Raw genomic sequence first — 21,724 nt, forward strand, 5'->3', positions numbered from 1 at the left:
GAAGCCCTCTTCCCGCATCAAACACCCTCTCAGGGCCGGCCAGCTCTGCAGCCAAGGGAATTCGCGCTCAAGAATGCAAATTCTATACACACCGTTTGACAACGTTTAAGCACAAGAGTGCAGGAAGATGCATTCCTTTTGTTCCCTAATTTATTCAATAAATGCTTAGTGTGAGGCACTGGGCAATATTTAATAGACTAGCCCCCCCCCCCCCGCCCCCCATGGAAGGGATTCCGGGAACGCACTCCTCTCTCAGCACGTAGATATATGCTCACCGTAGCGGCGCCCAGCCCGCACAACCTGCTGCGGTGACTGGGGCTGGACGTCCGGCACCTTCGCATCCACGCGCTCGCGGGGCTGCTCCAGCCCACAGAGGAACGCGGGGATCACCTGTACGGCGAACTAAGTCCGGCGCGGGATGGGGTCCCGTCCCAAACCACCGCGCGACCCGCCCGCAGCCCCGCCCACAACCGCGAGGCACAAGGCCACGCCTCCCTCGCGGGGGGGGGGGGCGACGGGTCCTGCCACCCAGAGCTCTCGGGAAGAGTTAGGCTCCGCCCCCCAGGTGAGCGTCTTTTCCCAGACTCCTCCACTCCCGCAGAAAAACCCCCGCGCTGCCGGCGCGCGCCCCCGACACGGCGCGCCTCCCGACAGCGCGCGCCCCGCTTCGCTGGGTCTCAGGTTCCGACTGGAACTCCGAGGCGGAGGCGCTGGCTCTCTTCGCCAAGCCCCGTAAGCCCTTGAGGGAGGGGCGCGCCCGTCGGAAGCCGCGTCCCTGACGCGGCCCACCTGCCCACGGCGCCGGAAGTGGCTACTGCCGCTCTGCTTCCGGTCTGCGGGGCGCACTCGGGCCAGGGCCACGGACGGGGCGAGCTCAGGGCACCCATGGCGGAGGGTGGCGGCCCCCACGGGCGGGCCGGGCCGGGGCCCGCAGGTAAAGTGCGTGCAGCCGCCGGGCCGCAGGGGGGCGCGGGGCGGCAGAGGTCAGGGGCCAGCGCCCTGGCCGAGGGGCCCCGGTGGCTGCGCCCAGGTTGGGGCCGTGCCTTTCCGTCCCCGGAGGGCCAGGCCCACGGAGCCGCGCCCTGCCACCGGGGTCGGGTCAGCGCAGCACGCAGGACGGGGCGGCCCCGGCTGCTGCGTGTGCCCGCTCCTCGGCCTCGCGGGGACATCGTCGCGCTGAGAACTTGCTTTCTAACTGCCGGTCTGTGAGCCGGTGGGGATGTGATAGGACCCTAAGAACAGGACACGAGTCGTCATCCAGATCTGAGCGCAGGGGTCGGGGAAGCCCCCAGAGGCCGGTCCCTTGGGACGGCAGGTGTTTTTTTCTCCGCGCCGCCACCCACGGCTTGACTGGGCTGCTACCGCACACGCACAGGCAAGGGACAGCGATAACGGCACCCTCAGGGAGCTGTCCGTGACACAGCATGTCCAGAGGCCCGTGGCCCACCAGCAGAGCCGGCAGCTGGAAATGCTCACGCTCACCACTCAGAATAGCCATCACACGCAGGGTTTTCACCCCGAGACCCAATTACTAAGCAGATGTGAAGTTGCAGGCCAAGTGTGTTCTTAGCTGTGTTCAGGGGAGGCTCCTTCTTAACCTGTGGTGGGATTTCCTCTATGCTCCTTGCTGAATTGGCCCTGTGTACCAAATGCTTTTCTGTGCTCTGGACCTCACATGTTCCTCTGGGTGTTTGCACAGCTACCCCTCCAAGGACTTGACACTTGGGGACTGGCATAACTAGCGCTTCTCATCCCTCCATCCATGCTTTCAGCAGACCTTCCTTGAGGAACTGCTATGGACCAGACCTTGCCCCGGGTGGGGACACCCAGTGAACAAGGGCAGTTCAGACAAAGCCCCTTCTCTCCTAGAATTTGGTTGATACTTAGAATCAGGACTTTAGTGTCTGGGACGTCATTTGAACGTGAGAGAAAGATGGAAAAAGAGGAGGATGGATGGCGGCTTCTCAGTAGAGAGGGGAGTCGTGTGGAACACAGGCTGCTCTGGCCAGTATGCAGCACTTCTCCCGAGCAGTACTGTTTCATTATTTATAGTGTTGCAGGCCTGGGAGTGGAGGGGCACAGATTTCCAGGTAAGGTCTGAGTTCTGTGTGGAGTAATGCGTTGACAGTGGAGATGCTGATCAGAGAAACGCTAACTTGAAGTTGTCCTTGGATCTGGAGCTGGATGTAGAGGAACTACCTAGCTGCCTAGCTGGGCCAGGGAGTGGGTTGAAAAGAGGCCGGCAGAGGGAGGCCCAGAGAAAAACTTGGCAAACGTCTGTGGCTCCCGCTTACCTGTCCGTCTGGCGCTACACTTCCTGAATCTTACTCGCCCCTGCTTTGAACCTTTTCACTCTGCAGGTGAAACTGCAGGGTAACTGCTGTGGAGGAGAAGAGCTGAAGGAAGATCGGGGTGGGGGGCTCCCTGAGGGTTCCTTGAGGCTGCCTGTTGATCGGCTGTAGGCGTGGATTTGGGATCAGCTCGAGTGACCCATGTGTGTGTGAGAACACCTGCCAGTTTTCTGCTGAGTCCTGAAGGGCAAGGAAGCCTTCTCATCACCCCCCTTGTACAGTGGTCAGGTCTGGTCTGCAGTAGGTATTTCAGAGATTTGATGTGAATGTAAAAGCAACTTCATCATCGGGAGGAGTCCCAATGGAGGGGTGTGCTTTCCACCGGTGCCTGGTCACGGGCTGGGAGTCCGCGGTCACGCTCTTTCCTTAGGCCCCTGTCCGTAACGATGTTCGCAGAACTGTTGATTTCTGGGCTCCAGTGTGAGGGGAAGAACTCGATAATTTGTAAACAAGGGTCTGATTTTACAGATCTGTTGACCACTTATTTTTCATAGCTCTGGAGGCTGGGAAGTTCAAGACCAAGGCCCAGCATGTTCTTTGTCTGCCAGGGGTCTGCTTCCTGGTTTGAGGTTCCTGGTTCCTGGTTGTCCTCCCCTGTCCTCCCCTGTGGAGGGTGTGTGGAGCTCTCTGGGGTCTCTCTTATATGGACACTAATCCCATTCACGAAGGCTCTTCTCTCATGATCTGTGCAATCACTTACCACAGTCACTACCTCTTACTACCATCACTTTGGGGGGGGGGTGTTAAGATTCCAGCATATTTTCGGGGAGACAAAACATTCAGTCTATAGCAGCTACTCTTTCTATTCCTCAGATTTTGATACCCATTTATCTTTATACTAAGGTCTGTTTTGGACAACGGATTCTGTTTTATTTTTTTATTCTGATAAGAGATAATATGTTCTGTTAATGGGTTGGGTCTTTTTTTTCTCATATGTACTAAAAAACGTGGTTTTTCCAGTCATGTTCCACATAAACTTTTTTTTAAGTAAGCTCCACACCCAGCATGGAGCCCAGTGCAGGGCTTGGGCTCAGGACCCTGACATCAAGACCTGAGCTGAGATCAAGAGTCAGATGCTTAACCGACTGAGCCACCCAGGTGCCCTTCCAGATAGACTTTTGTAATATTTTTGTCACATCTCACATAAAAACCCCGAAGAGATTTGTTAAACCACTTAATTTATTTATTATCATTTGAAATTTTTCTAGCATTGACTCACCCTGTCCAAGCACATGGTATGGTTGACTCTAGTTATCTTTATAAACTGTTTTCCAGTTGTATAGTCTTCATTATGTGAAGCTGGCTTTCTGTTCATATGCATATATTTTAACATTTTCCTTTTTACTGAGGTGTAACTTACATTCAGTACAGTACACTCATCTTAGGTTACAGTCTCATGAGTTGCGCATGGAGACTCCTGTGGGGTCATGGCCCAGGTCGTCTCACTATAGTCATTCATTTTACGAGCAGCAGCATTTGTGTGCCTGTTGAATTTTGCCAGATGCAAGTGTCTTCTTGTAATACAGGTGATGATTATTTGTTTCCCCCCAATATCAAGACACTGTTACATCCTGGGATAAATCGAGTAAATTGTGTGTAAATTAGAGTAAATATTGTGGTGGGTTTTTGGTATGTATTTTAAGTTGCACCTTGCTGTTTTATGTAGGATCTTCCGTATTCAGTAGGATTGACTCCTTGCTTCCTGTCCCACCAATGTTTTAAAAATTATCGCCCTTGTTAGGTTTGGTGTCAGGAATGTGCTTGTTTCATTAAGGGAGACATTCTGTATTTTCTGAGCATTTCTGGAGGATGGGAATGGTTTATTCTGGAACGTTTGAGCTTAGTTAGACCTGCAGCCTGAAGACAAAGGGCTCGAGGCAGACAGCAACCCCCCCCCCCCCCCCGCCACCCCTGCCCCGTTTGGTGTCAGCAAGGTTTCCCTTAGCTAACAGGAGCCCCTCTCTTCAGTGCAGGTCCTAATTTGAAGGAGTGGCTGAGGGAGCAGTTTTGTGACCATCCGCTAGAGCACTGTGAGGACACAAGACTCCATGATGCAGCCTACGTGGGGGACCTCCAGACCCTCAGGAGCCTGCTGCAGGAGGAGAGCTACCGGAGGTGAGCATCGCTGTCCTGGGGTGGGCCTGCTGCTGCTGGAAGCTGAGGGGTGTGATCCGTGAGGGCGCTGTGTCTCCCTGGTGAGCAGGTGAAGACGGGCAGAGGAGGGAGGGAGAATGGTCAGACTAGTAGGAGATAGCCAGTGGTGAGGATGCGGAGACCTGAATTCGAGTCCAGCTTGGCCATTGCCCTTGGTATTTTCTGGAAACTTCCGGCCCTCTCTGTTGTCAGCTTTCTTGCTATTAGTCCTGATGGCAGCCCTGTTACTCTTTTCAAGAGTGGTCCTGCCTCCTTCCAAGTCTCTTGTGGCTCTTTCCCCTAAGCTGTATACGTGAGTTCACCTAACTTTGTTGTTTTCATGTGCTTAAACCGCTGTGGGTGCACACTTCCTGATGTACCCACCTCTGGTGTCTCTGGTCCCCAGGTGTTTGCCCTCCCCAGGCCTGGTGCTCAGCCTCAGACCAGCTGTCTCGTCACCCAGGGATATGCAGTATGCTTACCTTCTTCTTCCCCTTGTGTGTAGTGCCCGGCCTGCTGCCCACCAGAGCCCACCCGCTCCTCCCTGCTCCTCCACACTGGCTCAGGCTCTTCCTTTACAGCAGCGGGTGTTGGTACTCCTTTTTTTCCTGCCAGGGACCGCTGGCAGAGCGCAGAGTCTGCCTTCCCTCTGGGTGTTCTCTGATTGCTTTGTGGGTCAAAGATTGGAGCCCTAGCTAGATTAGCAGCTGACCTGCCACCCAAAACTCCTTCCTGCTTTGTGTTTCTTTTCCCTTTGGGGTTAAGATGTTAGTGAATTGATGGAAGAAATGTCTGCCTGTCAATATTGAAATTAATGCTGCTTTTTGTGAATAGCTCCCAAGGGAGGGATTCCTAACAATTCAAGAATAGTTTTCTTTCTTTCTTCCTTCCTTCCTTCCTTTCTTTCTTTCTTTCTTTCTTTCTTTCTTTCTCCCTTTCTCCCTTTCTCCCTTTCTCCCTTTCTCCCTTTTTTCTTCTGATGCCCTAGCATTATTTCATTAGAATAGATATCAGTATTTTTAAAAAGAATCTCTAAATATCCAGAAAGGAATCGTCATACAAAGATGGCAGATGGATTCCACATGAATAGTTAATGCAGATGACTCAAGCCCAAAGGAAGCCTTAAGTTTGCAGATGCAACAGTACAATAAAAACAATAGAATAAAATAGAGTTCAACTAGGTATTTTCATATTGCTTTTTCAAGTACATTTTTTTCCTTTCTTCTTATATTTGGCTTTAGTAAATCCATTTCTTGCTGATGGATTATTGTTGCTCTGAACTGTGACCATGAGTACTTTGGTCTTCTGGGCTAGTGGGAGCCAGGGCACAGCTGAAGGAGGAGCCCCTGACCCACTGCGTCCTTTTGTGTCACTCTGCCGTGAGCTGGATGGCCAGGCTTGTTCACAGCTGCCCTGGGAGCTTGAAGTGAACTGTGTCTCAGTTGGTAACATGGTGGGTCAGTGGGCTGCATGGCCGTGGCATTCCTTGACAGGGAGTCCCAGTCTGATGGTCACTTTTGATGAGGGCTGAGTTAGCCCATTTTCTTCAGCTGATACTGGCTGGGAGTGGAGCGCTGCGTGACCTTAGCAGTTCCCACAGGCTGGCATTTGTGCTGTGCCACAGGTAGGGGGATCACAGGGATCACCCGGTCCCGGTGAGGGTGCCAAGGCCAACCTCAGGCCACCACAGCGAGTGGTTGGTGAGAAGGGGCCTCGGGACCCTGGCAGATGGCCAGCGACTGTTTGCCGTTCATCCTGTGCTGCCTCCCTGGGTAGACCCTTCCATCCTTTGTGGAGCTGGAGTCGGGAGGTCTGAGGTCTTAGCTCTGGGCCCATCAGTCTGCCTGTGCCTCAGGGCCCTCCGCTGTGGAATGGGCTCTACAGATCCGCTCTGCCTCACGCATGGAGCCAGGGTTTCATAAAACAGCACATGCGGAGGCATTCTTGAAGCACTGCGGTGTCTTTCTGAAGAGGTTGCCCTCCTGCGCTCTGTTCCCGGCATAGACCGATCTGCAAGGAAGCAGAGCAGTGTGTGGGGTTCCCAGCTGCCCCCACAGCCTGGCTGCCCTGTGCTCTTTCTCAGCCGCATCAACGAGAAGTCTGTCTGGTGCTGTGGCTGGCTCCCCTGCACACCGCTGAGAATCGCTGCCACCGCAGGCCACGGCAACTGTGTGGACTTCCTGATCCGGAAAGGGGCTGAGGTGGATCTCGTGGACGTGAAAGGACAGACCGCCCTGTACGTGGCTGTGGTGAACGGACACCTGGAGAGCGCTCAGATCCTCCTGGAAGCTGGCGCTGACCCCAACGGCAGCCGGCACCACCGCAGCACCCCCGTGTACCATGCCTCGCGTGTGGGCCGGGCCGACCTTCTACAGGCCCTCATCAGGTCAGTGCTGTGGACACCTGGCCACCGTCGCCTGGCTCGGGCCCTTGTGGGGGATGTGGCCCCGTGGCCACTACCCCCCATGGTGGCCGTCTCTTTCCCTGTTGTCTGTATTTACCCCCCTCTCCCTGGAAAGTTAGATGTGTTGGAAGAATTGTCTGTTAGTCTTTTTTTTAAAATTAATTAATTAATTAATTAATTTGACGGACAGAGATCACAAGTAGGCAGAGAGGCAGGCAGAGAGGGAGAGGGAAGCAGGTTCCCTGCTGGGCAGAGAGCCCGACGCGGGGGTCGATCCCATGACCCTGAGATCATTACCTGAGCTGAAGGCAGAGGCTTTAACCTACTGAACCACCCAGGCGCCCTGTTTGTTAGTCTTTTTAAAGAGCTAATTCTTCGCTCTTCTCAGTTCTCTTCTTTTTCTGCTTACTAATTTCTAGTTTATTTTTTCCCGTTTTCCTTAATTTTACTTTATTTTTCTCCTTTTTCAGTTGAATGATAGACGGGTTATCCATTATTCTTCTCAGAGTGTCCGCTTTCAGGGTTATTGTTACTTTCACCTGTAGCTTCGTTCTTACCTGCTAAGCTTTTCCCCCATATTTAAGTTAGGTATTATTGAAGTTGATTTCCTCTTTGTTCTTGTGGTTATGGAGGAGAAAAATTTAATGCACATTTTTATGAACTGCTTTTATCTTGTTGTGCTCAGGTAATATGGAACAAATAATTTGCATTTTGGGGCTTCTTTTGAGTTTTTAATTTTTTTTTTTTTTTACTGTCACACGATGTTGTGGATGCTTGTAACAAAGCACATGACCACGGGTGTTTATTTGCAGCAGGCAGTGTGGTAGCCTCAGACGCCTTACTCATGGTCCCTCTCTTTTTTTACATTTTTAGCTATCAGCTCTGCCCCAAGTTCAGAGAAGTCTATTAGTCTCTAATTGCTGTTGTGATTTGTCATTTCCCCCTTTTATTTCTAGTGTTTTTGCTTCCTATGTTTTGATGCTAAAAGTTGTTTCCTGTCGGTTATGCTCACTATCAAACCAAAAGGAAACTGTAGGTCTCATGGAAGGCTTGTTTACACATTCTGTCACATTCAGTTTTTAATCTTTGTGGGCTTAAGTAGTTCTTTGGGTGCTTACCTTTCTTATTTGACCGTATAGTATTCTTTGTTTTTTAAGTACAGTTAATGTAATTGCCACAGCTGATGTTAGGTCTATGCCTCTCTCTTGGTTTCTTACTTTATTTTGTATCTTTGTTCCATGATCTGTATTTGTTTGCTTTCCCTTTCTGTTATTTTAGATGGTTTATGGTCTTATTTTAGTTGTACCAGTCGTTACATTTTTAAAGAATTTGAACCAGATTACATTTTCATTTTCCGTGTCTCTAATGACTTCTTTCTACCAAAGATGCTTTTTTCTCATGCTTTGCTTTGGAGGCATTTTTTGTGCTTGGACAGAGTACAGTTTAGGTAGACAATTTTCAGTGTGGAAAGGATTGGATGAGAGTCCTATTGAGTCCTATTGTTACAGGCAGCAGTGGGCGTGGTTCTGAGGAGTAAGAGACCTGGCGTCCCCTTGCCTAGGGCTGCGTGTGGTTTTTGAATTAGGTACTGAGGATATACTTATTACATTAAAAGTTTTTTTATTTTTATTTTTTAAATGACTGTGGGATTGGCTTTTGGCAAGACAGATGAGGGTATTATGTATTTCCCTTCTCTTTAAAAATTTTTGGCCTGATCATCTAAGCCACCTTAGTCCCATATCTTTGCATCTTAGAGAATGTAAGTCATTAATTTGGAAATATTTTTGAATAGGATCAATCAATGAAATTTCATCTTGGTTCCAGAAATGCCTTTAAGGCCTTTCAGTCAGTTCATGATGCACAACTGCTTTGGATTAACTGCAAGCTTGACTTTGAGAAGTGCATGTACAGACGCCCTATTTGAGAAAGTGTTACTGTTACGAAGACATTGCATTCCCTCATGGAGTTAGGACCTTACTATTATAATGAGGTAGCGAGAACACATGTCAGAAATGTTTCTCTTTTTTAAATTACCAGGTAACTGACTTAATGACTGTTGGAAAATGAGAGAGATATGGTTGAGTTACTGAGCAAATACTACAATCTAAATCTGATGTCAGCAGCTGCCTTCCTAGGTCATTGTTCTTACACGCAGGGTTCTCTGCTGTCATACAGTGATTTGCTGTTTCTCTGCAAGTGAATTCCATTTTGTTACTTGTAAATTCCCTTGATAAATGTTGCTGGTGTTTTTTTAAAAAAAGGTAAAGGAGTGATGTTTCTGTATGTGCAAAATTTATATTGATTCACCAAGTTGTCCCAGTGGTTCCTTGCCAAAGATATTAAAAACAGGAGGGGAATTTTGGAAAATAGTCAGGATTAAAATTAACTGGATCCTATCCAGCGTATTTTTATGAGTGGATGAAGGGCTGTCTTTCCCATAGCCCAGCTAATACCAGATTGTCATATTGCCCAAAATTACAAACATTTTGGAAGACCTATCCTTAACAAGAGAAGGAAAAAAAATCACTGCTTAAAATTTAGTTCTGTCTTTCTTTATTGGTTGAGTGTGTGAAGTGAAATGGCAGTTCTGCTTGGTTTGGTGTGTGGTGTGGAGCGTTTCTCCTGTCCGTGCTGGAGTGTCTAGGAGGCTGGGCAAGGTTTACATTTGTGGTGTCTGACGGCGGCTTCAGTGGGAAAAGGACTGTCCTGGGAACACATTGGTCTGTGTGCCCCTCCCTTCTCCTCCTTAGGCCTGTGCTGCCTGCAAGCAGGCGTGTGGGTTTCAAGGAGAAGTTCCTTTGTACACTCCAAATGTGTTGAAGAGACAGGCCAGAGAATAGGACTGCTGGCTGGCCATGTAAAGCATGGCGTGGAAAATGGGGCTGTTTCCTGTGCCCTAGGCGCCTGCCTGCCCGCTCGTCTTCTCTGCTTCTCCATGCTGGCATTTCCTAATTCCATGAAACACGTGCCGACGAAACCTGGGTGGCATTGAAGGGCTGTCTGGTGTGATGGAAGCTTAGGGAAGCCGGTGCCGCCTGTCTAGTGGTGACTCAGAGGGGAGCCCGTAACGTGTGCCTGGCCGGGGCTCTCCCAGGAGCAAGGCTGCACTCTTCACGTCCTCTCCGGTTGCACAGGGTTGTCCTTGGGCCCATTACTGCTGATTTCAGTGTGATCTTTTGATTAAGGTGGTGTCTGTTGGGTTTCTCCACTGTAAAGCTACTCTTTTTCCCCTCTGTAATTATTTAATTCGTATTTTGTGGCAAGGGACCATGCAACACATATGTATCATATTTCTCATCAGATTTTTAATTTATTTGTGTTAGACTTACAGTTTTGTTTATTATCCAGGGAGTTATAATCCCATAGTAGTATTACTTATTTTGATGCTCAGATTGTCTCCGATTTGGCTGCACAGAGTCTTTAAACTGGAGCCTAGGTCTGTCCTTAGGACATGTCCCCTGCAGCCTTTGACCAGTTTCTTACTTTCTCTTGTAACAACATAGTCTAGGCTCATCCAGTACTGTGCCTGTCTTAGCCCTGGAATGAGTCATTTCTTCAAAGCATCCTGGTTTCTTTCAGTGGAGAGTGGTGCTTAGAGGCCAAGATCTGGACACCGATAGTGTTTTTTGGTTATGTGCTGTTGCTGTTTTCAGGCCCTCCAATTGGACAGAGCTAAGGTTACATGTACATTTCTGTCTATATTTCTGTATCTACACGCATTGACAATTGAGTACACCCTGATACTTCTAATCCAGTCTGGTACATCCTACTTCTCTGTTTCTGACTTTATTATTTGCTTTTCCAGCAGAGACCTGGTTCCCCTTCTCCTTAACACATTTATTTATTTTGCCAATCCTGATCTGTAACCAGTCTGATGTTGCTGCCGCCTCTCACACATGACTCCTCACCTGATGTGGGCTCTCACGCCCCTTGCCAGGCAGCATTTTTAGCAAGCACACTCTCGACTTTGCAAGGACTCTGATACCCTGAGCTGGGCCGCCCTCCGTGCTTGAGTCCATGGCCTCTGCTTAGATGAAAGGGACCGAGATTGGTGTTTGCACTTGGGCTGGAGAACTCCAAACTCCCGATAGTAAGTCATATATTTAGACTCCCTTGAGGGCAGGTCCCTTGTGGGGACCTGAAGCCCCTGCCTTTTTAGAATCATTTAGAGATTGGCTCTGCTGAAGAATGCGGCTGGCAGGTCAGGCTGCTCCCGCACCTGTCCCCTAAGAGATGATTTCCTCACGTCTGGGCAGGGATCATCGCGGGGACAGCTGTGAGCATGAGGCCGGCGACTGCTTCCTGTCTCAGGGCCTTCCAGGGGACTCTGCCGCTGGGTCTGGTGGTTTAGTACACCCAGAAAGAGGAGGCCCCCAGCAGTCAGGACTGCATGGCACCATCTGGATACACAGTTGGGCTAAAGTGGTTTTCTTTTTGCTTTTAGTTTTTGGGGATTGCCTTTTACTTAATTTGTTTTATGACATATTTATGTGGTTCCAAAGTCAAGTCTGTAAAACAGCATATATTAAAAGGGGTCTAGCTTCTGTGTCAGTCTCCTTCAGCTTCCCTGTAGATGACCATTTTTAAGCTTTCATGGTTGATCCCTCCATTGTTGAAAAAATAAGCATAACATGCGTATATCTAGGTGTGTATCAGATACATGAATGTATTGTAACCACTGTCCCTCCGATTAACAGTAGCATAGTACACACTTTGACTGTCCTGCCTGAGTGTGTTCTGAGGTCATTCTGGAGCAGTGGTGACACTCCTCACACCGTTTCACGGTGGTTCAGTGCTGCTTTATGTGGATGGGCCACGTTTTGTTCACCCAGTCTCCTCTTGAGGGACCTGTGGGTTGTTTCTTGCCTTCAGATGTTATATATAACATTTTAATGAATTGCTGCGTGCGTGCATCTTTCTGGAATTTTGCAGATGCATCTTGGGAAGAGATTCCAAGGGTGTGATTGGTGGGTCAGAGGGGAAATGGATATGTAGTTTTCCCAGTTCTTGCCAAATTTCCTGCTAGTGGGATTGTTGCATTTTGCATGGCCCCCAGAACTGAATGAGACTTCTTATTTCTTTAAAGCTTGCTTAATAAAATTTTGATTTTCCCCAGTGTGATAGGTGAGAAGTAGTATCTCAGGGTAGTTTTTTTTTTTTTTTTAATTAAAAAAGTAAAATGTTACATTAGTTTCAGGTGTAAAGGTGGTTTTAATTTGCGTTTGTGTTATGATGAGGCTGAGTATCTTTTCAGATGACTGAGAGAGCTTGCTGCAGCGTCTCTAGTTCATTTTCTTGTAGAACAGTTGAGCTTTTTTTTTTTTTAAAGATTTACTTATTTATCTGAGAGAGAGAGAGTGTGAGCAAGCAGAGGGAAGGCTCAGAAGGAGAGGAGAGTCTCAGGCAGACTGGGTGCACAGCATAGAGCCCAGCTTGGGACTCGATCCCAGGACCACAACCCTTGGATCACAACCCTGAGGTCACAACCGGAGCTGAAACCAGGAGCTGAAACCAGGAGTCAGATGCTTAACTGACTGTGCCACCCTGGCCCACCTCCATCCTCATCATTCCCTTTTGTTGGCTCTCTCTGTGATAAGGTTATTAATCCCTTGTAACATCCCCCCCAACTTTTCCACTTACTGCTTTACTTTGCTTATGCTGCTGTTTGCCATGCACAGGTTTTTCTTTGTTTAATTTTCATGTTAAAAAGCTTTGCTTTTACATCTTTTCTTCTTCGATCTTCCAAATGAACTTTATCATCAGCTTCTGGAATTGCAGAGATGTTACTTTTGCTTATATTTATAATCAAGTTACTTAGCTCCAAGAATGGGATTTTCACTTATACAATAACTTCAGGAAAATTGAGCTCTTAGTGGTGTTGAGCCCTCCTCTCCAAAGCGGCAGTGGGGCTCCCCATTTCCGAGTTTCACTTGTTTGACTTTAGGAGTATTTTTTAACTTCCCTTATGCAAATTTTGGATATGTACTGTTAAGTTTATGCTTAGATCTCTCATTCTAAAATTTATTTTGCTTTCGTAAGTGAGGTGTTTTCCATTTTGTATTTGAACTTATTTTTGTATGTATGAAGGCTGTTGGTTTTGTAACTTTACTAAAGTATTTAATAAATTCATTGCTTATTGTATTTTCATTAATTACTCAGGGCTTTCCAGACAAAGTCATATCCTCTGAAAATAGGGAAAGTTTTTTTTCTTCCTTTATGATCTTCATCAGCTAATTGCTTTCTCTTGTCGGACTGCACAATACCCTTATTTAAAATGCCTGAATTAGGGGTGCCTGAGTGGCTCGGTTGGTTGGTTGTCTGACTCTTGATTTCGACTCAGGTCATGATCCTCAGGGTCTTGAGATCAAGCTGTGCACTATCTCTCAAGTAAATAAATAAATCTTTAAAATGCCTGAATAAGAATGGGCTGGAGAGTGGGTATAGATGGCTTGCCCCAGACTCCACAGGAGAGCCACCCCTTGCCCTATTAGGTGAGACACCAACATCTGGGTTTTATCTTGTGAAGGAAATGTCTATCACTTCTTATTTTATTGAGTACTTATAAACCTGCATTAGTGTTGGGTTTTGTCCCATGCTGCGTTTTTTTCCATCTATAAGGGTAATCATGATTTTCCCCTTAGTTCTGTGAATATGAAGGACAGGGTTCTTAGAATTTCTAATATTGGAACCACCCTTGCATTCTTGGAATAACCTGTATGAAGTCGTATGAACCTGTATGAATTCTTGGAATAACCTGTATAAAGTCATGGTTTATACTTTGGATTTGCTTTGCCAGCATGTTATTGAAGGTGGTTAAGTTGATACTCATAAGTGAAATTAGTTGGTAGGTGTTTTTGTTTTGTTTTTTTTAATGGTGTGGCTTTTGTCAGGTTTTGGGATTGTTCTGCTAATTTCATAAGATGAATTTGGAAATTTTCTTTTTTTATCCTTTGTTTTGAAGTAGTTTGACTAGCCATAAGATTATCCGCTCTTCAGAGGCTCTGAAGAGTTCCCTGACGAGTGTGAGTGGGTTCCGAGTTGTTTGGAATGGTCTCAGCTCTGCAAGTCAGGAAGCCGCTGTGATCAGTGGCATCTCCTCAGCGGCGTCCCGGTGCTCACGGAGTCAGGCCTGTCTCCAGTGCCATGGGGGTCTGGTGGCTTCGGTCGTTCCACCGCGAGGTCTCACTGTCCCTGTGTCTCCCCTGTAGGTATGGGGCTGACGTCGACGTCAACCACCACCTGACTCCTGACATCCAGCCCCCTTTCTCCCGGCGCCTCACCTCCCTGGTGGTCTGCCCCTTGTATATCAGCGCGGCCTACCACAACCTCCAGTGCTTCAAGCTGCTTCTCCAGGCAGGGGCGAACCCCGACTTCAACTGCAATGGTCCCGTCAACACGCAGGGCTTCTACCGGGGCTCCCCCGGGTGTGTCATGGATGCTGTCCTCCGTCATGGCTGTGAGGCAGCCTTCGTGAGTCTGCTTGTTGAGTTTGGAGCCAACCTGAACCTGGTGAAGTGGGAATCCCTGGGCCCAGAGTCAAGAGGCAGAAGGAAGGTGGACCCCGAGGCGTTGCAGGTCTTTAAAGAGGCCAGAAGTAAGTGGCCTGAGTTCCCTTCTGCCTTGTGATCCCAAAGCCCTTCACTTACGCATGGTTTTTGTTTTTTGTTTTTTTTTTAAGATTTTTTAGTTATTTATTTGACAGAGAGAGATCATAAGTAGGCAGAGAGGCAGACAGAGAGAGTGAGAGGGAAGCAGGCTCCCTGCTGAGCAGAGAGCCCGATGTGGGACTCGATCCCAGGACTCTGAGATCATGACCTGAGCCAAAGGCAGCAGCTTAAACCACTGAGCCACCCAGGTGCCCCTTACGCATGGTTTTTAAATGGTTGCCTGACAACAGGTGGCAGGCCCTTCCTCCTCTAGGGGTCCTCATTCCCTTTCTTTAGTCCACTCAAATTACCGTTACGTTTATTGTGTGATACCTCTGGTTTTTGTTAGAATAAACCCCATAGCTTGCTTATTTATGAAGGAAGATTTTGCTAATGAATTAATCAATGGCCAGGTTGTTTGCAGTTGATCTGGGCTGGGTCTTCTTGTCCGAGGCCCTCTCTGGGGCTCAGAGGTGGACCTTGTGTGCCTCCTGCTGGCTGCTGTGGGCTGTCTGTGACCTGCCTGCATCCGGCCTCCTCCTTGTCTGGGTCTTGAGGGTATCTGAGTTGAAAACCTTTCCCTAACCCTTGCCTCTCACAGAACTTGAGTTTATAGTGTTTTTTGTTGTTGGAGTTTCCTAAGCCAGTCATTAAGACATGCTCCTGTTGAGCCTCCCCCAAAGGGGCTGGTTAATGGTCACTTGGAGTCCTGCTGAGAGAAGCTGCCTGTGTCTTGCGTGCTTCACAAGGCAGAGGCCCGGCCAGGCTGTTCTGACCCAGAGCAGAATAGTCAGCCTGCTCTCCTCATAGACTGCTCGGTGTGTCTCTTCTGGATCCCCCTGGAGTTTATGGGACTGACAAGAGCAGAGGCTGATGGGAGGTGAGGGTCCATCATTCACACCTCCCAGGGCCTTCAGTGGTCAGCTCTTGTTTCTGTCTAGGAAATTAAACCCCGTCAAGGTGGTGCCATCCTGGTGAGCAGGTGCCCCAGGGGAAGATCGCACTCCTTCGGCAGATGGGAGGAGCAGGCGACAAGACCTTCCTCCCCAGGCACCGCTCTCTCCACTGTGAAATTGGGAAGTTGGCTGCAGGCATTCAGTGTGGTTCTGTCTGTCCATCTCAGCGAGACTTTGGTTAACCTCCCTCCCTCTGTCTCCTTTTCTTCCCATGGCATTCCAGGTGTCCCCAGGACCTTGCTGAGTCTGTGCCGTGTGGCCGTGAGAAGAGCTCTTGGCAAATACCGACTCCATCTGATTCCCTCGCTGCCTCTGCCAGACCCCATAAAAAAGTTTCTGCTTTATGAGTAGAATTCAAGCATGGCGGTTGCTTGCAGTGAGGAGGAAGGTGATCTGCAGTGAAAGTTGACACCGATTCTTGCCCCTGTGAACCACATCCTGTCTGTGCTGCTGACGGAATCCCATTTGGCTGTTGGTGAAGCAGAAGTGGCCTTTTTCTTGTGGATTGTAATTCCATCTCAGGTGCTCGGGGCATTGGACAGTCCTGGGGTCATTGTCAGCTGAAAAGTCCATACAAAACTTCATTTTGTCCTTTGTCACTGTCTCTGTTTTGGATTCTCACGGTAGCATGTTCATGAAGTGGGCCTTGCAGTGTGTGTACGTACGGGCTGAGTTGGCCTGCTCATAGCTCCAGTGGGGAGGACACCTAGCACTTTCCAGAACTGTGCTTCTGTTTATATTTTTACTTCTCAAGTTCATTGTTTGATTAAAGCCTTCTAATACCTAAATGAAAAGAGAGTTTTGGTAAAAAAAAAAAATGAAAAAAGAAAAAAAAAAAAAGGTAGAGTACAGAAATGCAGTTCATGAACTTGCTAGTTTGTTTTCCCTGCTCCTGGGGGTGGCCTGCGGCATTTGTCTACACTCAGCCCTTCCCTACCACTCCCATGTTCTCTTGTGGCAGTGTTGTCTCTTAACTGCCTTCCTCCCAAGATGGTTTCTTGGCGGCGTGGACCAGCTGTGGTAGCTCAGTTGGTGCCTGCATCTGGCCAGAGTCTAAGTGGAGGACCTCCCACAGCGCTACACCTGTTCTCGTACCTACCTGTGCCTCGCATCACGCCAGCAGGTCTCGTGAACTCTCTGCCCTTTCCCTTGGAAGAGCTTCCAGACACGAATTGATTTTAGGAGGCCCGCACCGAGGAACTAGCCAGTCAGATGACTGCCTGCATTAGGACCAAGGACGCTCCCACAGCATTCACTGCCAGTTCTAACCGAAGAAGACACCTGTGGCGCTGCCTTCTGGTCCTTGCACGCTCCCGGACGGGGTACTCGCGTGTCCTCGGGATGGCTCCAGGCTTTCTGTTGCTTGGTGTCTGGTGGACAAAACATCTAGCGTGCGGTTGATTGCTCTTTGCCTTACTGGACCTCATGTCTTGGTAGTTGCTCCTAGAACCCGAGCACGGGGGCAGCAGCCAGGTCAGAATTCTTCCCCTGGCCTGCTAGGGGTGCTGGGGGTGAGACAAGCTGAGTTTTCATCCCCGAGTCTGTGGCTGTGGGCAGGGCTCACCCACGCCCAGGCTGTGCGGCTCAGTACGTGGCTGTGCCCGCAGAGGTGGGCCATTGGCTGCCTCTTCAGAGCTCCCCAGGTGATGCTGTTTCCTGGGAAACCACCCCTGATGACCATTGAATGGAATTGTGGTGATTCTAACCTTCAGAAGTGTTTAGGAATGGGGAGATTTCAAATCTGTGCATAGGTTTTCTGTCATAAGAGCTATCTAATTTGTAATGATTGAATTAAGGATACAGGTTTACTTAATTACTAACAGCCTTATAGATTTTAGCCAAGGAGACGTGGTGTCTGTCATTGTCTAATGTGGCTTGAGGATAGGGTTCTAAACCCTACCTCGTGTGTCTTGGATGGCTTGGCCGGAAGGCCAGGCTGTGACCTGCAGGCGTGTGCATGAGGTGGAGGGGAGAAGAGGCCCTGGATGATTCAGAGGGAGGACACAATCACTGGAGGTGCCGTGGGGCTACAGTGACCCTGTCACAAGCTGTGGTCGTACCGGAAGTGCGGCATAGCTGGCTGAGCCTGAGGTTGGGCTTGTGTGCTGCTGCTGAAGGCCCGGGCCCCTGGCCGCCAGGGCTTGTGCGGAGCAGGGAGCCAGTCAGAGTGAGGCCGTGAGCTGCAGGTTGTGGGTAGCTGATGAGGGTCCTTAGGGTCAGAGCCAAGTGCTGCTAGGGCTTCAGCTGAGAAGGGACTCGGGATGTTCTTTGTGGCAGTCTGGGTGGGGCTGAGACCACGCTTAGGCTGTGGCAGGAGCTTCGGGGAGGTAGGGCTCATTGGATATAGGGAAGTTGGAGCTGCCCAGGGGTGGACTGGGCCACTGGCGGGGGCTTCCTGTCCCTGAAGGGGCGTAAGCAGTGGCTGGTCACCTTTTTGGTAGGGCTGAGATAGGAGTTTTAGAGTGGGTGGTAAGTTGACCTTCCCTTTCAGCTCTTCTAACTCTGGGCCTCCCTACCTCGGCCCCTTTGGCTCAGGTTCTCTCCAGATGGGCCGTGTTACAGGTGTGTGGCATACCTGGAGTCTGCCCCACTAGGTGCTTTCTGCAGAGGTGTGTTAGGATGGGGCCTCCCCACCCCTGCCCTGGGTGGGAGGGTGCCTCTGTCCCTGGACCTCTGGAAAGCCACACCCGGGAATGGTGCCAGTGCAGAAGTCGCACACCTGTGGGCACAGCCTTTGGGCTGCAGGAGGTGAGGGCCGGGCGCAGGGTGGTATGGGGTCTGCTGCCAGACGAAGCAGTTGCCGGGCTTTGTTCTGGGGATTGAACCATTTTCCTGGGGTCTTTCTGAAAGGAATGGACTGAGTTGATTCTTGTAGTTGGGTCTCCCCACGACCTGGCCAGGAGGTAGTATGAGGCAGGAGAGGGTGCCAGGGAGCAGAGGTGCTCCTGCTCAGCCCCTCGAATGTGCTATGCTCTGGGCCAGTCTGCGTGGGCGCAGGGCCTCCACCCTTCCTGTGCGGAGTCCAGGTCTCGTCATTGGTTCAGCCAGACTTGGCTGATGCTTTCGGATCCTGAGAACCGTGAGGTTCAGCCTGTAGTTTGAAACTTCATAGCTGCCAAACATGAATCTGAAAACAGTGTAGATAGCTGCTTAAGGCCATTCCTACTTGTTTGAGTGACACTTTACTAACGCCCCCTTTCCTTTCCTTGGTCAGGATTGGATACTGAAGAGGAAAGAGTAACTCTGTCAGAACACTTTAGGAAATTGTGTTTCTGAGGCCTGGGGCCTGAAAGTCCCCTGTAGCAGGGAAACGTGGTGGTACTTGAGGAGGCCTCTGCCCACCGGGCCCCAGAGCTCTCCCTGGGGAGAGCATGACAGACCCCTGGGAGTGAGCTGGAGTGTCCCCCCAGCCTGGGCCAGGAGTGTCCTGACTGTTCCCACTCGGGGGAGACCTCCTGGGTATTGAATAGCATCCTGTGGTGGGCCTGGCCTGCTGTGGACATATGGCAGGGACTGGGGTCAGGGGCAGTGTCGATGACCTCTGAGAATTCTGCTTTGGCATCCTGGGTGCTGGTATTGAGTCTGTTTCCCAGAGCCATCCAGGCCTTTTCGTATTACTTATGTTATTTATGTATTTATTTATTTATGTCCTGCCTTGTTCCCGAAAAGGGTTTAAAGCAGTGATGCTGGGTTTTTGATGTTGTTTTGATATTTGATAAGTTGCTGTCGGCATGTACTTGTTAGGTGAGTTTAAAAAGAGGATAATTAGCAGTTTTTTGTTGTTGACTCTGTTTCTGTTTTCAGGCTTAAGGGCCATCCTTTCTTCTTTTTTTCTTTTTCTCCGAATCAGTTTTTTAAATCAAGCGTTCATGCAGAAGTAGAAGGGGAAGTACATGCAGCGAGCGAGGTCAGAGCTGAGGAAACTCAGTCTTAGAGAGAAGGGCTTTCCCATGCTTTTCCACGGCCCTCTGGCTGCGCATGCCCACAGGACCTGTGCGAAGGCGCTCTGTTCCCAGCGGTCCCTGTGGCTGTAAACTGCTGGTGTGACTCTGGTCCTTCCTCCCAGTGGAGGTGCGTTGGAGGTGGTGACGGTGCTGGAAGAGCCTGTGACCTTGGGGACCTCACGGGGCAGTGACGGTCATGGGGGCCGACAGCATCGGCCCCTGGCACAGAAGGCTCCTTGCAGGTCTATAAGGATAAGGACACGTATTAAATAACGTATTAATTATTTTATTAAATAATAATAAAGTCAAGTTTATTCAACCTGAAGATTTATATTTTATTCTGAGATAATGTCCTTCCTAATTTGGGTGATGAAATGTACTTTTACGTAACGAAGGTGCTAATAGAGGGCAATATTTTTATTTTTTAAAGTGCTCTTGGTTGGAAGATAAAATGTTGGCTGTTCTCTGTCAAGCCCCAGAAGTTCTTAAGGTCGCCTGTCACTGGAGTTGCAGTGTCAGGGAACCCCAGTCTAGCTGCAGAGTGTGCTGTGTGTGGTGTTGGCAGGTGCGAGCTTACCTTCTGGCGACAACAGAGCCTCCCCACAGTTCCCTGGGGTGACAGGCCTCTAGCTGTTCCAGAATCCAGGAGAAGCACACCCCAGGAGTGTTGTGTGGCCTTCTCAGTGAGGGCTGCCCTCACCTCAGGCTTCGGGGGCTGGCGGGCCCCTGAGCGCCAATGGCTCCCTGGCAGGTTGGGGATGGCACTTGCAGTGGGTCTTCTGGAACTGAGGCTTCTGCCCCTTCAGCTGCCTGCCAGGCACTTGGTGAATAGTCCTGAGTACTCTGGATTCTGCCCCAACTTGGAAGTGCCTCATTTGGCCATGTGACCTCTTTCTCCCTGGCTTACCTTTTACTCCCCACCCTGCCCAGCCCCTCAGAACCTGACCCCTCAGTGTGGAATAAAATAACGGATGTCACTAATGAATGGTTAGTGGGACTGTGTCCCGAGAGAATTCCACAGGAAGGACATGCAGATTTTGGAGTGTGGTAGTGTAAAGAACACATGCTATACATTCTAGGCAGTCAGATGCAGAGCTGAGGCAGGGAGAAGGGCTGACTTCTGTGGCCTTAACAGGGGATTGCGCAGTGTCTGGAATGCATGGGCATCCTTTTTTTTTTTCAGTTGCTTTGATTTCCGATCTCTAGCAAGTTACGTACGAATGTACATCAGTGCAGTGTGAGTGTGGCGTTTGTGAATATGGGGTGTCCCGGCTTGCTGCTCTGCCCTGCGGCATTTGCACAGCTCCTGGGACTTGTTTGGTGGTGGGCACAAGAGCGTGACCTGCAGCAGGCCTGTGCGCCTGCCGACAGGCTGGCGGGAACATTCCTGGTGGCTCCTGTTTGTCCTTCCTGCTCTGGGAATGAAGGTGTGTTTGCCCTCAGCAGCCAGGGCCACGACTGTTCTAACCCTTGTGCCTGGTTAAGCATTTCCAGAAGTGTGACGGGTCTTTTTGAGATGTTATTGTAACTTTAATAAATGCTTTATTATCCTTTCATTCAACACCCCCCCACCCCCGCACGCCTTAATTTTTTTGGACTGCTTATCTCAATGGGTAGAAATTGGACTTGTGAAATCTTTGAATACACGTTTCAGCAAAGTGACTGGCTGTCTGGAAAGTTTCTAACGATACGGAGAGAGGAACTTTTTTGAACTGCTTGGAGGGATCTTACCGTTCTAGAGAGGCACCCAGAATGTGGCACAGATAGAAACTTCCAGCCGAGCCTGTTTTACTTGGTGGGGTTTCCAGTTTGAAGAGGATGTGCCTGTAAACTGTGTGAAATCCATGGCTTTCACACAAGGTGAATTGTCCCTACAGTGCTCTGCAGTGGGGAGGAGGTGGAGAAGTGTGGGCAGAACATTGTTTCTGGGCCTCTGTTACATGTGATATGTTCTGACAGCAGGAAGGGGAGGTGTGAAGCTTTGGGATGAACCCAGGAGGGAAGGAACTAAATAAAGAAATTTACTCCTATTTCAGCGACACTAGCATGTTTTCTCTATCTGCTGTTTCAGATATCTTCTTCATTCTTCACACCCTGATCCCCCCACCCCCTCCCCGCCCCGGACGCATACACATGTCTCCTGCTCTGCTGGGAAGGTGACCTCACTTTCTGTCTCAAATTTGTGTGGTAGAGATGGGTGACTTGCCTTCACGAAGGTCCAGTGTTCATCTGTGATAACAGCCCACAGTTTTAGCTGGACATTTAAAATCCCAGAATATTCTTCATTTCC

General features: G+C 49.6%; 1 protein-coding gene across 1 annotated transcript; it reads left to right on the forward strand.

Moving 5' to 3' along the window:
* The first annotated feature begins 608 nt into the window (after window positions 1–608).
* Window positions 609–21,473, forward strand: ASB1 (ankyrin repeat and SOCS box containing 1). The gene is made up of 5 exons (XM_046019345.1): window positions 609–934; window positions 4,325–4,466; window positions 6,568–6,870; window positions 14,097–14,482; window positions 15,714–21,473. The coding sequence occupies exons 1-5, from the start codon at window positions 886–888 to the stop codon at window positions 15,839–15,841; spliced, it is 1,008 nt and encodes a 335-aa protein (XP_045875301.1). The 5' UTR covers window positions 609–885; the 3' UTR covers window positions 15,842–21,473.
* Window positions 21,474–21,724: the final 251 nt, after the last annotated feature.

This window comes from Meles meles, chromosome 9 (assembly GCF_922984935.1).
Source record: "Meles meles chromosome 9, mMelMel3.1 paternal haplotype, whole genome shotgun sequence".
NCBI classification, from domain to species: Eukaryota; Metazoa; Chordata; class Mammalia; order Carnivora; family Mustelidae; genus Meles; species Meles meles.